Source organism: Danio aesculapii, chromosome 4 (genome assembly GCF_903798145.1).
Source record: "Danio aesculapii chromosome 4, fDanAes4.1, whole genome shotgun sequence".
NCBI lineage: Eukaryota > Metazoa > Chordata > Actinopteri > Cypriniformes > Danionidae > Danio > Danio aesculapii.
This window is the reverse complement of record NC_079438.1, coordinates 14588040-14606361: the sequence shown is the minus strand read 5'-3', so window position 1 is coordinate 14606361 and position 18322 is coordinate 14588040. Positions and strand designations below refer to the sequence as shown.

General features: G+C 40.2%; 1 protein-coding gene across 1 annotated transcript; it reads left to right on the top strand.

The window, feature by feature from the left end:
• Positions 1–9829: 9829 nt before the first annotated feature.
• LOC130222055 (uncharacterized) lies at positions 9830–17204 on the top strand. The gene is made up of 11 exons (XM_056454681.1): positions 9830–9983; positions 13180–13404; positions 13518–13697; positions 13807–13954; positions 14058–14215; positions 14321–14687; positions 14763–14855; positions 14942–15090; positions 15171–15377; positions 15472–15680; positions 15761–17204. Exons 2-11 carry the CDS (start codon positions 13196–13198, stop codon positions 16372–16374), a joined length of 2334 nt encoding a protein of 777 aa, XP_056310656.1. The 5' UTR covers positions 9830–9983; positions 13180–13195; the 3' UTR covers positions 16375–17204.
• The last annotated feature ends 1118 nt before the right edge of the window (positions 17205–18322 follow it).

The following is an 18322-nucleotide window of genomic DNA, read 5'->3' as shown; positions in this document are numbered from 1 at the left end:
TTCATTATTTTCTTAATGGCTTATTCCCTTTATTAATCTGGGGTTGCCACAGCGGAATGAAACGCCAACTCTTCCAGCATACTGATTTGCCTGTGATATCAGGCATTTGTCGCCGATTTCTCAAAACCTGTCAGCGAGTCAAAATCGGGGCTAAAATCATGCAGTCTGAACTAGGCATTATCTGCAGTGATCTTTTGTCTGACCTGTCTATACTGTTTATGTTGTTTTGCTGCCTGCCCCGACCTCTTTGACTGTGACTTTTACTATTCTTTTGGATACCTTCATGCTACCATTTGCACCTGTTTTGACCATTGCCTGCCTGACTAATCTTTAATTAACTGCATTTGGATCCGCACCTCTGTTAACATTAGTTTTATTTCAGCTGATTTCATCCAGCTATGACTGAATCAGGTGTAGTTTTGCGTTTCTTCTCAGTTATTCTGCTTGTTAACAGCAGACTGTAATTGTATTGCTAAATTGTTTTATGCATGTTGATTTTCAATAATAAAAAAAATCCAATCTTTGTATCTTGTGTTTTTAGGAGAACATAATAAGACAAATTTCTGATTAAAGAATTGAGATTAAGTTCAACAGCAAATAAAAAAGTTTTTGTTTAACAAAATAAATTAATCACTGAATAAACAAATATTTTTAGCTTTTTTATTTTTTATTTTATTTAACTTTTATTTAAATTTTTACAGTGATCATTTACTTAATTTTAAGACAATGGGTGTCCTCACTTTTTAAAGTTAACGTTAACTAAATGCTTTAAAAGCAAAGTGATCTTAAAACTAACTTTTTAAAAGTAACTTCAACTAATCTTTTTTGAAGCAAATTTATTCATTTTTAACTTACTTACAACTTACTGATCGCCAAATATCCTAAAGAAAAAGTGTACTTGCTGCTTTATAGAAACCACAGTAGGCCTTTCACTTCGTTTAATTCTCAAAGAATGTGTTGACGATATCGAAACTCGCCAATTAAAACCCCTATATCAGCAGCTCTCTGACACTCAAATCGTGGGATCAGGAGTGAATAAACGATTTTTTTTTTTTTTTGCGATTAATTCTGCCTACCAGAACCAGCCGTTCAGCACCGCCGCCAGTTTGATGATGCGCCTGGCGTTTATCAAATGTTTATGTTGTTGCTTATTTCTTTGAATATTTATTTTAAAGCAGTATAGCCTACATTTATTTACATTTAATTTAAAATAAAAAAAATTAAGTTGTCATTTTTTTTTTGCCTGAGCACTGTCTTTTTATTTACCATGCATTTATGCGTCTATAAATAACAAATTGGACAAAATACAGGCAAGCAACATTCAAACTAAATAAAAATACACTATTTAAAAAATGGCTAAAACAGTTTGTCTTCAGACGGAGCAAATATGGTGCGCTTTGAGGCAAGTCTGTCAACCTATTTTTATTTTAAATTTGGTTTGGTTTTAATGAATTGTTAAAGCTATCCTATAAAGGATTTAATGGATTATAGTACTATATTGTTTGTATTGGTCATTTAAATCAAATTGAACAATATATTAATTAGGTTAATGGTCGAATTTAAACAATTTACAAATAACCCAAATTGTTTAGGCTGTGCTCAGTGGCAAGCGCAAAATGAGTTTAGTTTATTATTTATTATCTTTATTCTTCCAGCAATTTTCTGAATAAATTTCACTAATTAAAATGACCACTGGACACGCGATTTTAGTGCTGAAATTAAGTTTAGAAAGCGTTCCTGGCATATTGTGGTAAAATGACTTGAATAAATTGATCAGAATGAAACTGCAATGGCATGATGGATGATTTTGACAATTAATTTCTCCTTAAATGGTATTCGTTCTTGTTTATTTTGGAGATAACTGACGACAAAAAACGTAGTAAAATTAATATACAAATTATAGTAAACGAAATTTGTTCTAATAAGAGAATTTTTTTCAATAGAAATATAAAATTATAAAAATTATTACCACGCCCGTATAGAAAAACAAACGAAAAACAAGTAAAAGCATACACAAGTATTATTAAACTAAATAAAAACAAGAAACAACAGTTACCCCTGCATAAGCAAGGGCTAGCTTTGATGCATCGCCTGTCACACTCTATTTATTTATTTATTTATTTAAAAATATGGTTTTGAACCAGAATTCTAGAATGGCTAGTTCTGTTTTCAAATAAGACGTCATATTGTCACATCATATTTGTATTTAAAGCTTCTACTGAGATATAAGAATAAAGCATTGAATGTCTGTCATAATATTTTTAAGTCATTTATTACCCTGAAAGTGTAATCTGTTTGGCAATGTAGCCTCTAAATGTGTGTATGAGTTACAAGACTGCCGGCGCACCTCACTTTCACTTTACAATCGGGAGAGCAAGTTACTTTTCGCGGAACTTATTACTGCAGACATATCTAAAGTAAAGTATTTTTTCCTATCATAAAGTTATGTTTATGTAAGCAGGAAGTTGTTGGGAACAGAGGCACGCATATTCAAATACATGGGGAAAGTAAGACACTGAAATGCATGCGGTAATTCTGACCGCGGTAGTTCAAGGTAGAAATAATCAGAACTCTTTTGTGTTTTGTAATTTTAATAAAATAACAATGTTAGAATTACATGTGTACATTTAGGGAAAATCAGGGTATTGATGTGTGGGTTTTTAATAAGTATACTTAATAATACATACTGTTATAATAAATATTTAGAAGCCACATGTTATGAAGCGGACAGGAGACAGAGGTAAGGAAACGTTAGGGTGTTTATTAAATGACAACAAGGAGCACATGAAGGATAGCCAGGAGGATCAGGAATGATGTTGGGGTCTTTTCCTCCGTGGCTGGGTAACAGGAATACACGAGGATGGACAGCACACACCAGATACAGCTGACAGAGGATGACACAGACTTGGAAGGACTGGAAGACAGGACGATTCGGGAGGACCAGGAAGACTAGGAGGAATACAAAGAGAACAGGTAAGTAAATCGTTTGTTTTAGCTGAGGATGACTACGCTGAGTGGTCGCTCAGTTGTCCGCTTTCGTCGAGACGAGCCCGGACAATGAGCGACTGGAGTGCTGTGCTTTTATCTGGTGCTCGTGAATGTGATGCAGCTGTGTGCTCATTAGAAGTCAGGTGATGGTGATCTTCGTGAGTGGGGGTCGTGAGAGCCTGACCAATCCATGACAGTACCCCCCTCCCCAGGGCCCGCTCCTGAGGGCCGACACCTCCGACGCCGTGGTGGTCTCCCTCTGCCTCTAGGCGCTGGGAACTCAGGGTGGCTCTCATGAAACTCCACCATGAGACTAGGATCGAGAATATCAGCTCTGGGAACCCATGTCCTTTCTTCGGGGCCGTACCCTTCCCAGTCCACCAGGTACTCCAACTGGCCACCACGACGTCGGGAACGCAAGATCTCCTTCACTGCGTAGACGGCTCCTTCTTCTAGGAGCAGTGGAGGAGGGGGTTCCTCTTCGTGGTCAGGCTCTGTGGAGGGAAGAACAGGATCGTGATAGGGTTTCAGGAGTGATACGTGGAATGTAGGGTGAATACGGTAGTGAGAGGGTAATTGTAGTTTGTAGGTGACGGGGTTAACCTGTTCCACGATGGTGAAGGGACCAACAAATCGGGGACTTAACTTGCGAGAGGGCAGTCGCATGCGTATGTCCCGGGTGGATAGCCACACCTTTTGTCCGGGTGTGTATCTGGGTTCTTCAGACCTTCTCCTATCGGCGGTTACCTTGCTTCGACGGACTGCCCTCTGCAGATGTTGATGAGCCTCGTCCCAGACTCTCTCGCTCTCCCGGAACCAGTGATCCACTGCGGGGACATCAGATGGTTCGCCATCCCAGGGAAAGAGCGGTGGTTGGAAGCCCAGGACGCACTGGAATGGCGTGAGTCCGGTGGAGGGTTGCCGCAGTGAATTTTGGGCATATTCTGCCCAGCCCAAATACTGGCTCCAGGAGTTCTGGTGACCACTGCAGAAGGTCCTCAGGAACCGTCCCACCTCCTGAATCTTCCTCTCTGTCTGCCCGTTGGTTTGGGGATGATATCCAGAAGAGAGGCTGACGGCCACACCTAGGAGCTTGAAGAAGGCTTTCCATAGACGTGAGATGAACTGTGGACCTCTGTCCGACACAATATCTTCTGGAATACCAAATGACCTGAAGACTTGATTAAAGATATTGTCGGCAGTTTCAAAGGCTGTGGGAAGACCTTTCAGAGGGATTAGTTTGACAAACTTTGAGAATCTATCTACTATGACTAGAATACAGGTATTACCTTCTGACGAAGGGAGGTCAGTGATAAAGTCCACTCCTAGGTGTGACCAGGGACGGTTCGGAATCGGCAAGGGATGGAGCTTTCCAGCGGGTAGATGACGTGGGCTCTTGGATTGGGCACAGTCCTTACAGCCCTGAACATATTGCCTCACATCCCTTGCCATGTTTGGCCACCAGAATCGTTGGGATACTAGCGAGAGAGTATTGTTGATCCCTGGATGTCCAGTGCCTAGCGAGGTATGTAAGGAGTGGATCAGATCTACCCGGTGTTCAGGTGGTATGAACTGCCGATGAGGAGGGCATCCCGGCGGAGCAGGGGCTTCCGGAGTGGCAACGACTGGAGGAGCGTTCCAGGTGATCGGACAAATGGAGATGTGTTCGGGAAGAATCTTCGTTGGGAGTTCTTCATGATCGTGATGCTCGTGTAAACGAGAGAGAGCGTCTGCTCTTAGATTCTTGGGTCCTGGACGATAGGAAATGGAGAAATCAAAACGTGAGAAGAAAAGTGACCATCTGGCTTGACGTGGACATAGTCTCTTGGCCTCTTTGATATATTGGAGGTTTTTGTGATCTGTGATCACCTGGAACGGATGTTTGGCTCCCTCCAACCAGTGACGCCACTCCTCCAAGGCTAGCTTGATTGCTAGAAGCTCCCTGTCTCCTATGCTGTAATTCTGCTCCGCCGGGCTCAACTTCCGAGAGAAATAGGCACAGGGATGCAGTCGGGGCGGTGTATCATGATGTTGAGATAATACTGCCCCGACGCCGGTGGTGGATGCGTCCACTTCCACCACGAAAGGAAGATTTGGGTCAGGATGAGTCAGGAGTGGGGCCCTTGTGAACTCCTTCTTAAGAAGGCGGAAGGCTGCGGCTGCTTCTTTGGTCCACTCCAGTCCTTTGGGTTTACCCTTGAGGAGATTAGTGAGAGGTGATGTAATCCTGCTGTAGTCCTTGATAAACCGTCTATAAAAGTTAGCAAACCCAAGAAACCTCTGGAGCTCCTTAATGGAAGTGGGTTCTGACCAGGATAGAACAGCCTCAATTTTCTTCCCATCCATACGTATACCGGTTTGGTCAATGATGTATCCCAAGAAATGAATCGACTTCTGGTGGAATGAGCATTTCTCCGCTTTGAGGTAGAGGTGATGTTCTCTCAATGTGTGTAGGACCTCCGCAACGTGTTGGCGATGTTCGGCCTCACTCCGGGAGTAAATGAGGATGTCATCTATGTACACTATTACACAGTGGTGAAGAAACTCCCGGAGGACTTCATGAATGAAGTTTTGGAATACGGAGGGGGCGTTGACCAGACCGTAAGGCATGACCTCATATTCATAGTGGCCAGTAGGGGTCACGAATGCTGTCTTCCATTGGTCCCCCTCACGTATTCTTATCAGATTATACGCGCTGCGGAGGTCCAATTTAGTGAAGACTTTAGCTTCTCGGAGCTGTTCCAAAGCGGCTGGTACCAGAGGAAGGGGATATCGGTATTTTACTGTACCGTTATTTAGGACCCTGTAGTCGATGCATGGACGCAGCCCTCCGTCCTTCTTGGCCACAAAGAAGAAGCTTGAGGCGGCTGGTGATTTTGAGTGACGTATGTACCCCTGACTCAGAGCCTCCCTTATGTAATCTTCCATTGCCTGATTCTCTGGAAGCGAGAGCGGGTAGATCCTACCTCTTGGCAACTGGGCATCTGGAACTAGGTCGATCGCGCAGTCCCATGGCCGATGCGGCGGTAGCTGGGAAGCTCTCTTGGGGCAGAAGACATCATGAAAGGAGCTGTACTCCTTAGGAATGTGGATAGACTGCTTCTCAGGAGGGCTCTCGACCGATGTTGCAAACAAAGAAATGGGGTTCCGACCTTGAAGAGGGAGATTTGGAAAACAGGCAGGTGTACATCCAGATCCCCATTTCTTTATCTCTCCTGTGCCCCAAGAGATGATGGGATCGTGCTTCACCAGCCACGGGCGCCCTAGAATGATGTCCATATTTGCACCCTCCAGAACCAGAAATTGAATCCTCTCTTGATGTAACAACCCCACTTGAAGAAGGATGTCTTCGCATTGTCGATGGATACGGGTCGAAGATCGAGTGCACTGGGTTATCGGTTGTATCTGGTATATATGCGAGGACGCCTCAGTACGGAGGTGGAGTTGACGACAGAGGGATTGGGAGATGAAGTTCCCTGCTGACCCGGAGTCGATGAGGGCTGTGACAAGGAGAGAAATAGAGGCAGTAGTTATTTGTACGGTGGTAGTAAGTGGTTTACATTGTTCAATATTCGTACTGAATACACTCACTGAAGTCCGAATGGGACGAAGGGGACACTCCATACGGGTGTGTCCACTGACACCGCAGTATAGACACAGACCCCGGGTCAGCCTCCTCTGTCGTTCCGCTGATGTCAGTCTTCCAGACTCTATTATCATGGGTTCTGGTTCTGGAGAGGCTGTTGACTCAGGCGATTGGAGGAGTGCAGACGAGGGGGTGATGGTGTCCTGTTGATAGGAACGGAGACGATCGGAACATCGGAGAGAATGTTGGATGAATCTCTCCAGACCCATTGTATCATCTAATGTGGCCAGTTGGATTCGGAGAGTGGGTTCCAAGCCGAGCCGGTACGTGGTCAACAACGATCTCTCATTCCATCCACTTGCAGCTGCTAGAGTGCGAAACCGGAGAGCATATTCCTGTGTAGATAGAGTACCTTGCTTTAGATGATACAGCTGCTCTCCAGCGGCTACTTCCCCATCAGAACGTCCAAACACCTCTTTGAAATACTCCGTGAAGGTAGTGATGGAATTCATGACCGGCCCGGCTTGGTTCCAGATCGTCTCAGCCCATTTAAGTGCAGGTCCAGAGAGTAGAGATACGATGTAGGCGATCTTCGACTTATCTGTGGGATATAGAGAAGGTTGCATTTCGAATATGAGGGAACATTGTAACAGAAAACCATTGCACTCCCCCGCTCCGCCTGAGTAGGGCGCTGGTCGGGCCATGGGACTGGAAGGAAGGGCCGAAGAAGAAACTGTGGAGGCGGAAGTGCTCGGTGCTGGTGGTGCGTTGGAAAGTGGAGCTGGTGGCTGTAGAATCCGCTTCAACTGGTCCACCAGCTCTTGAAGGTGATCGGGGGTGCTCATGTTGTCGTCGTTATGGGTCCGGGCTTCTGTTATGAAGCGGACAGGAGACAGAGGTAAGGAAACGTTAGGGTGTTTATTAAATGACAACAAGGAGCACATGAAGGATAGCCAGGAGGATCAGGAATGATGTTGGGGTCTTTTCCTCCGTGGCTGGGTAACAGGAATACACGAGGATGGACAGCACACACCAGATACAGCTGACAGAGGATGACACAGACTTGGAAGGACTGGAAGACAGGACGATTCGGGAGGACCAGGAAGACTAGGAGGAATACAAAGAGAACAGGTAAGTAAATCGTTTGTTTTAGCTGAGGATGACTACGCTGAGTGGTCGCTCAGTTGTCCGCTTTCGTCGAGACGAGCCCGGACAATGAGCGACTGGAGTGCTGTGCTTTTATCTGGTGCTCGTGAATGTGATGCAGCTGTGTGCTCATTAGAAGTCAGGTGATGGTGATCTTCGTGAGTGGGGGTCGTGAGAGCCTGACCAATCCATGACACCACAGGGGATAGTTGGTTCGCAAAACCATTCCAACCATGTGTGCAAAATCTCGTTGTTAAAATAATTATAAACATTATTATATCCATTTAATATTTCTTGCTTTTCTGTTAAAATGACTAAGAACATTTAAATTTTTTAGTAAATCATCAGTTATTTAATCTTTTTATTGTCTTTGAGTATCTTAATTCAATTTAGTGTGGGTCTAAATAAAATTGTGCCAAGTAAATTTATATAGTAAATTTATATAATACATTTAGCTGTAATAAAGGATTTGGCTGTGTAGAGTATGGCCTGTCGTAATCTTGCAAAAAAAAAAAACTTTTGTCATGCAACATTCAAATATAGTAAAAAAAAAAATAATAATAATAAAAAAAAAATGCGAGCCAGGGAGCTGCAGTGCAGGGTTTTAATTCCTTTCCTTTCCAGTTTAGCTTTAGTTTCAATTTCGTCCTCACAAATAGGTGTATACAGGGAGAATATTTACAACATACACCGAGCTCAGCATCTGTTGAGATTCAACCACGATCTCTTAATCAGTGAAATCTACACATTTTTCTTTCCTTCTTCAGATTCTTACCGTAAAAAATAGAGCCCAATGAGTATATTCGGCGATTATGATGTAATGGTTATGCCAACAACAGATTCAAACAGTGCTATTGTCTATATGAAAACATGTTCTTGATAAATGGCTTTAAGCTATTTTTTGTTGTTGTAACTTATTTATAAGTTTCTGTCTTTTAAATTACAGCTGCAGTAATGAAATGGAGCAAGGATGCTACAGAAGAAAATATAAAAAAATCATGCATCCGAGCACCTGAAGCATGCACCAGCAAGAAAGGGAGGAGCCGGACACAGAAAATAATTTTTCTGTGCAATACTTACTTGCAAAAAAATCCTTCATCTGAGAGTTTTCATAATTTGTAATTTACAGATCTCTTTAATTGTATTTGACATAAATGAATTGCATTATTGCTCATATTAAATATGAATTTAATTATAATAAATATAATTAATATAATATATTAATAACAATAATAATAATTGTTATTATATAATATAACTAATAATAATAATAATAATAATAGAATAAGTTTTAAGTATAGAATATTATATCAATTAAATCATTAGTACTCATTATTACTCAATATTCATTATTATTGTTCTAAAAATGCAACTCTGCAGTTTAACAAGTGACTTTTGTTGACATGTTTAAGGGTTTGAATCAAAATATAAATATTTCTATTTGTTTTGATTGTTTAGTAAATATTATTTTTTCGGCTGAAATGCAAGTTTCTGGTCTTATTGTGAATTTGATTGTTTGTATTTTCTTTAAATAAATATGTTTCATTTTAATGTGCACTGTCTGTTTATTTGTCCGGTGGGTGTTAAAGTCATTCAAAAGAATCACAAAAATACATAATACAAATAAGTAAAAGTAAATAGAGAAAAAAGACGTCAAAAATACTGCGAAAGGACGTCAAAAAGACGGCGAAAAGACGTCGAAAGGACGTAGAAAAAAGACGTAGAAAAGACGTCAATAAAAGACGTCATAAAAACTTTCATTCTGGCTCTTCTGAGGACGTAATTTCAACGTCTGACAGAGACGTAGAAAATACGTCTTTTGGACGTAACTTTGCTTGGTGGGAGGTCTTTTGTACCCCTCTGTGTTGCAATTATAACAATTACATTTTTTTCTTTTCTTTTAATGATAAACATGCCTTGCGATGTTGATTGTTCCCAGTTTTGCGATGTAAACTTTTTTTGCAACAATAAAAAAGAAAAAAAAATGTATCAATGCATTAAGGAATTAGGCGGAACTATCAAAACTGAAAGTATTTGGCGGAGGCAATTGGCTGACGGAGCTTGCCGAGGAGATACGGAAAGTGCCGAGTCAACGCGGAAGACGGAAAACTCACATGGCAGATGCACGCCGACAAGCGCTGAAAGCTGGAGAACGCCATCGCTGCATTAATAAACACTCACGATTGCACGCATAAAGTTTAAAGCTGCAGTGAGTGAGAAAGGGGAAGCATATCAGCACTTGGTCATCTCAGGGACACTGATGGTATGAGAAATGACTTTTTCTAATTATAAAGGACCGTCATAGAGGTAAAGTTGGTTTTATATTGGGATATTCAGACATTCTCCCTAATAATTTAGTTTCATAAAAGTATTATTTGCAAACTCTAAATAGAGAAATCATATTAGCAGCCAATAACTATCAAAGTACAACATTGTTCACAGTCAAATAAACCGTGTTAGTGTTGTTTTCAAGTCATACTTGTATGCTAATTTCGATAGAATATTCAAAGTAACATGGTAAACAATATAGAGACTTCTAAATGAACGAATGTGCGAATATAAAACCAACTTTACCTCTATAGGACCATCCTATGCATCGCCTTATCCATAATTATGTGCAATATAAAACATAACTGCTATTTTGTTGCACTGTAGTTGATTATTTTGTGCATTATAGTATTTTGTGCACAATATTCAGTTAATTATACTGTTCATTTGTTTAAATAGTTCATGTAAAGTGAAATGCTTGCATTAATACTGGAAATATTACTTGAATATGCTAATTATCGGACACAGACAAAGTTTGTAAAGTAAATGTCTTTATTTACATTATATTGTGTTCTGTTTAAGCCAGTATTGATAATAATGTATATTTTATATATTTTGTTCCTTTTCTAAGGTTATCAACCTATTGCTACTACTACTGTTACACCGCTACAGTGTTGTATTATTGGACAAACTAAATGCTTGTCAAATCTGACAAACTTGAAAATACAAATGCTGAAACAGCTTTGGAGTTGTTCCCTGTGTCCCCTGTTATTGGCTGAAGCTCTTTCGAGTTAGAAGCAGATACTGATGTGTGAAACCCATAATAACTCGACAATAACTGCAGCATAGACCGGAAACAGTGGGAAAGATTGATTGGTTAAGTAATTTTGATTTGATTGACGATTTGATTTGTAAATATTCCAAGAAGCAATTACTCCCAATGCTGTATGTCTGGGATATATGAGAAAATGGTGCCAGGTTATTATTATTAAAGATATACTGAAGTTGTTTGATTCCCTTATCTGCCCGTGTGCGAAAGTTCAGTGGCTACTTGTTAGCTAGGAAATCAGGAATATTCCAGATTGGGGCGTATTTAAATGGTGTGAGTGGGGAATTTGTGACCTGATGGAATTTGCTAGAGTTGGGGTCAAGTCCACCTTTGTCTAGTCCAAGTCAAGACCAAGTCCTTAACCAGTCGAGTCCAAAAGGGGTCGAGTTGGACTTAAGTCCGAGTCCTTAACATCCGAGTCGAGTCCGGCCGAGTTCACGCAGTCATAAAACTCACTTATTAATTTTCTTTTGGCTTAGTCCCTTATTTATCAGGGGTCGCCACAGTGAAATGAACGACCAACTAGTCCAGCATATGTTTTACGCAGCGGATGCCCTTCCAGCCGCAGCCCATTCACTCTCATTCACAGACACACTCACAAATCTTGGACATTTTAGTAAATTCAATTCCCCTAAAGCGCATGTGTTTGGACTGTGGCGGAAACCGGAGCCCCCGGAGGAAACCCAGGCCAACACGGGAAGAATATACAAATTCTACACAGAAACACTCCTGGCCCAGTCAGGACTTGAACCAGTGACCTTCTTGCTGTGAGGCAACAATGCTAAGCACTGAGCCATGGTGCCACCAAAGTTTAAAAAAATTGAAATAATAGTAATAAAAATAATAACTCAAATACAAATTTCAATTAACAATTAAACTGTTAAATTAATATTTTAAACTTTTGATACATTTTACAAAATGCCTTGTTGAAAATAGGAGAATATATGTAGAACTTTTATTATTTTACAAGACCCACACATCTGACATTATTCTCATGCCACTTTCTCACATTTCTTCTGTTTAAATTACGCTTGTATTACCAAGGCAACAATTAATTTTAATTAACATAAATTCAAGAGAACTCTGTTATCAGCCCCAGTGAATGAAACCATATTCATGCCGACTGACCCAGATCTGCACAGAACATAAAGGTTCAGCAAAGAGAGACCATTCGGCTTCGCTCTTGTCTTAACAGGGAATTAACAGTCAGAAGAAATTTGTTCCAAATAAACAGAGTGAATAAATAGTGGGGGCGATTGGGTGCGAAATAAAACCCAGCAGGAATGAGACTGAAAAAAACTGTCCAGTGCAGATTTCTAGGCTGATGATCTGGGTCCGCCTGTTAGTGATAGCCTAAACAGGGGTTCTCAATATCTGTAATAAAAGGTCCAAATCTGAATTTTTATTAAGGTCAAAGGTATGAAACAATTGATATTACATAACTTGTTTTTAATAAACATTGATAAGATGCATCACAGGCAGCACGGAGGAAACAAATCATTGGCATACAGAAAAACAATCATGCACATATTACTCCAGATTTACTCTGAAGAGGAATGACACTGAGGTCATCATATGATCTAGACCAGTGTTTCCCAACCCTGTTCCTGGAGGCACACCAATAGAACGTATTTTGAATGTCTCCTTTATCTCACCCATTCACTTCAGGTTTTGGAGTCTCTTCTAATCTTCTGGTGAGTTGATTCAGGTGTGTTGGATTAGGGAGAGCTTGAAAATGTGTACTGTTGGTGTGCCTTCAGGAACAGGGTTGGGAAACACTGATCTAGACTCTTAACCATTCAACTTTATTAATAATCATAAGACATAAGAAAGGATATGTGTTCCTCCTTCCTGGAGCAGACATCTATCAGAAAATCAGATATTCTATTTTATTTATTGTGTCTATAGCCAAACTAAGTATAAATCTACTCTTAAATGTGTTACAAGTCTCTTTTTTTATTTGAATTTCAAGACCCTAACACATACTCTTATAATTATATACTTCATCAGTAATCACTATTCACTGTAAGACCGTTTATATCTTCTTCATGCTCTTTCAGGAGGTTTTAACAACACAAACTTATAAAGCAAATGGATAAACAATTTTATTGATGAGCTTTTTATTTTTTCATTTAATTGTCTTATTTAAAATTACACACACACACAAATATATTTAAAACCATATAATCGATTATTACTGAAAATTAAATATATTTTTATTTTATGTTTTATCTTTAAATAAAAAAGCTCATTCCTTTGTTCCTGTACCTGGAGTTGGGGTGGGCTGCAGTAAACCCCAAACCTTCACAAAGCTGCTCTTGGTCTTTTCATTCTATAACATGTTGTTTTATTATCCACACAGATCCTTCCACAGCAGGATGTTTTTCCTCTGCCCTGTGTGCAAAAAGGCTCCTCACTCTCTTCCTGGGCATCTCAGGAAGGTGTGTATGGGGAACAGCACAAAGGCAGAGATCCAGGCAGTCATCATAGAGGCCAAGAAGGAGTTGTCCGAGTTCTGTCACAGAGGACGTTTCTGGGAGTTTGGAGAAATTCGTGACATATTGGACTCTACTAATCCTCTGGACAGGTTTGTACCTTTTCTGATTTGATGTATCTGGCTTCAAATCAAACATCTACACATTAATAAATCTGCATTTTTGGTATTGTTTATTTGACCTTATTTTATGTTCCTTGTTTTAGGATGATTGCGGAGATGCAGTCAAGGGGGTTGGTCATTAATAACTTACCTTCACTCCTCCCGGAACCAGCTCAATCGACTACATCTTCTGTGTCTCAAAGCTCTGGAGAAGGTGCAGAAGGTCCAGTTGAGCCTCCAAATGAGCCCTTATCTGACGAGAGCTCTGGAGAGTACTATCAGAGGTACAGTTTCACATCGGCATTCCCAAAAAATAAATGTACACTGTGGATATGATTTCTCTTAAAAGACACAGTCGTTTTGATCACCTGCTGTTTATTGTTTTTATTTCAGCACTGTTGGACCGAAGTGGACCTCTTCCGTGAGGGTGGAAATGGTCAAAAAAGGCTTTTACAATAAGCACTCCATTGACCACCCCCTTCTAGCAGGATTTAATAAGGACCTGCACATTGACCTAGGACATAAAAACAGCAAACAAGTAGTAAGTTAATTAAATGAGTGAAGGTATACATGCAAAGAAAATGTACATGCAGGTCTTGTTTTATGCAGTAGAGTTTATTTAATTGTGAAATGTGTCATTTCAGGTGGAAACAGTGTCCAGGTTCTTACATTACATGGACCCCACTGAGCCAAACTTGATGTTTGTTCGTCAGGTGGAGAAAGTGCGAGAGTACTTTAACATCTTGTCAGATACAAAGCTCTCAAAATGGACAGTGTTCAACTACTGGAAGAGTCTCAAGAGGTCGGTAATGTGGAACAACCACAAGTTTGCCATGTACGTGTTAACTAATAATGTCAGCTGTGCTGTGTTCTGACTGTAACAACCTAATTTTGATCTCTTTTCAAGGTTCATGAAATACATTATTACCTCCACAGACATTCGCCACAACAATCCATCTCTGTTCCAGGACTGTGAGAGTTTTTTGGATGTGCTGTATGAAATAGAGAGTGCTATGTCCAAAAAAGTGAGCATGGAGGTCACAGGTAAAAAATCAGAGCTTGGGAATGGCAAAGAAATTTTGCCAAAGGACTGCCTTGCTGTTTTGGAGGCTGCATTCAAAGATTTCCAGGCCGTGATGTGTAAAATGCAGGATCCAGGAGCCATCACAGGGGACTGTTTGACTAAAAATGAACGGCTGCTCGTCCTGTACTACCTGGAGGCTATTATCATGCTGAAGCTACTTCAGCGACCTGCTGTAGTGACACAGATGACTGTAAGTGTTTGTTTTTCCCTCCCTTCTCTTCTTTCGTCCTATGCTTCATCGATGTGCAAAACTGTCTGTTTGCAGGTTGAGGATTGGGAGGGGAGAAGCCGGATAGAGAATGGTGTCTGTGTTGCAGTGAAGGAGCACAAAGTACAGTTGTCACACGAACAGGAACTTGTACGTTTATATCGTACTTTAAATCATAACAGCAATAAATATATTGTGGTTAAGTCATACTTATTTTTGTCCTTTTCTCTAACTAGTGGTTTGACTTGTACTTCAATGAGGTGCGGCCAGCAATGCTACAAGAAAACCGCACCGGCGACGATGTGGCAGTTGATTCATTTTTTGTGTCAAGTAGTGGGAGATCGATTTATAACCCCTCCAATGACTTAAAAAGACTACATGACAAGTAAGCAACATTACACCTGTCTTTAACTCTACGTGTTCATCCGTCCAATTTTTGCATTCTTACGATGCCTTGTGTTTCAGATACAGTCTCCCCAGTGTGACCTTTGGCGATGCCCAGAGAGTGTTTGAGGCAGCAGCACAAAACCTGAAGTCAGAAGTGGAGAGAAATGTGTTGGCACGGCTGTTTGGGCACATGCCAGAAACAGCTGAAAGGAACAACATGAGGAAAACGTCTTCAGATGCATTTCTGGCTCTAAGTGTGCTTGATCAGCTTGCTGGAAAAACACGGTAAGAATCTAACAACAATGATCCTTATTCTTAAATTTGCAACCCACAGCCTTGCCATTCCTTCCTTTAATATTTATTTTTTGTGATCTTATAGACAAAGGTCCAGTAGAGCTTCCAGCCAAGAGACAAGGGTGGACGAAGAGACAGCCTACAAAACTCTTGAGCAGTTCTGTCCAGTGACTCTGGAGGGGCCTCCTCCAAAAAGGGCACGCAGGAATGAGCTGTGTGGCTCAGAACATGAGAGGCACTGCTATGACCGCTGGTGTAGCGAGCAGCTCAAGCTGCGTGAACAGCATGCTCTTGGTGAGTATACAGATGATTAATGACACAAACAGTGAAATTGAGTGAGAATAGCCAAATACTCATGTGTTTTGTGTTTCTAGAACATTTTGCTGGACAGCAGCCATCAGAGTCCAAAATAAACCGCTGGATGGACAAACAAGGGTGGACGTCAAATGTCCCACAGGCTTCAGTGGTTCTGAAGCAGTGGAAGCCTGTTGCCAGGTTGGACTCGGTCATCGACAGCAGCTTTGTGCATAAAATGATTTTGTCTCAACGCTGGAAAGGACTGACTGTCAGACCCGTCCCTGACAAGGGTGATGGTGTTTTCACCAAAAAACCCTTTCAGATTGGGGAGGTTGTCTGTGAATACCACGGCCAGCTGGTTAGCCATGAAGATGGGATGGCAATTGTTTCGACCAGCGGCATTAGACCTGGACATTTGTTTTTTTATAAGAACAAGCAACATGAAGCCATGTGCATTGACGCACATGAAGAAAGTTGCCAGTGCCATCCCATGAAGTTCAATTACGGACGCCTGATACGTCACTCCAGCAAAAGAGCCAATATCCGGCCCAGGCTGTATGTCCTTAATGATAGAGACATCATTCTCTTCATTGCTACAAAAGACATTTTGAGTGATGAGGAGTTACTCTATAATTATGGCTCAAAGAGGAGATCTTTTGCCGGGAAAGGGCTGGAATTGGACTGGATGTGAAAGAACATCTTTCCATCCCCCATTCTCACTCACTTCTAACATGTCCAACTCCAAGTTTCCACCTGTGGCCATATTCTCTCCTCTCTCTCTGGACTCTGGACAACCATCCCTGCTCTTCTCACCCTGAAGGATTCTTCCTGCAATGTCAAGCACCAACACTTCTCTCTAAATAGAGACTTGGTTGTAATAGGCTGAATGAGTGGGTCTTACAAACCATTCACCTTTACTTCCAGAGAACTGTATTTTCTCTTACTGACTTGTCTTTTTTCACTCTTTTTTTCTCATAAGCTTCCTTTATGCAATAGTGAGAGTGTGAGTAGGCTACTCCATATTCTCTCCTCTCTCTCTGGATTCTTTGCAACACATGTGGAATTACAGCCTGGTAAGTATGCTGAAGCTGCTCGTAACCCTCCCTCCCACGAACCCTTAATGTCAACCACAAAAAAAGCCATGGACCTCACTGCTGAGAATTAACCAGGCATGTTAATTCTTTAAGCAAGCTATAGTATATTCATCCTAGGATTCACCACCATTTTTAATTTAAGACATTACCTATGTTGTCTCTATGTTGTTTGATTAATGTTCAGATTTTGTTCAGTTTTCTGTGGTATACACAGAGACCAGAAAGAGGAACGTCTGGTTGCTGAATGGTCAAACTGTCAAGGCGACACCATATAAATCAAAAGGGTTGGGATTAGATAATGTGCGAAAGACAGTATAAAAGCATGAAGGAGAGCCTTAAAAAGAGCTGAACTGAGGTTACATCTCTTCTGCGCAGAACTTGTGCTCTCTAACTTCTTGCATTCAAAATAAAACTTCTTAATTTTCAACTCAGATCTCCGTCAATTTTTGAACATGCAATGGACCATTAGAGTCCTAAAGTATGTACTGGAAGTTGTTTATTTTCTTTAGTGTAGTTATTATTTGATATTACTATTATATATAGTCTTCCACTGTACTGTTATTTCACATTCATATTATGCGTTTTAAACTAAATAAAGGTGTAAACACAGACACAGTGTTTAGGATATATTTAACAATAATTCAAACTATTTCATTTAAAAACAAGTAATCATTTAAAAAAAAACACTTTATTATTTAATACATAAAAATGTTTTTCAGATAAGTGCAACACTTTTCCCCTTTACCTGAAAAGTGTTTGATAGTTTAAATAAATAAGAAAAAAAGGAAAAGGACCGGGAAAAACAACTCGATGATCAAATTCCAAATTTTCCATGTGATCAGCCGAGGACAAGAAAGAAGGAATCCAAAAATATCCACAATATCCTGGAAAAATCACTGAAATAACAGGCTCTGTATAAGAGCTGCTCTTTGAAGAGAATAAGGCAGCTAGCCTAATTCAAAAGAGATAGCTACAGTCAAAAACAATAAGAATTTATTTTAGCAAAAGAGAGAAAAAAAGTCAATATATTTTGGACAAAATTCAGTGTAAAATGTAAGACATTATTTATAAAGACAGACAGGCCTATAGAATTATTTTTACAGTGTATGAACATGAATGGCAGCTGTTGTTTTTGATCTAACAGCAGCAAAACTACATGCTGAGTTTGTGTCAGGATGATGATGATACATTTTTGTTTTTTTTTTCCTTTTTTCAAAACAGTTTAGAACAAAACAGCAATAAAAACAAGCAAACATACAAACAGACATTTTTAAAGGAACATGGAAACAAAAAAGACATACAAGTGTCAAAGGTCACCGAATACAATCTTATTTACATTCATATTTATCGTTGATAAAATGTTGCTATATAAAATTTTGTTAAGGGTTACGTGACAAAGATCAACAGGCTCCAAACATATATAAAATAAAAGCATCACAATGAAATTAAAACAATACTTTTCTTCTCAACCATTTACACCAGTATGCAGAGTTTTATAGTCTTGTTGTCTCAAGGTAAATGTCAGTACTTCCATGTCATACACCT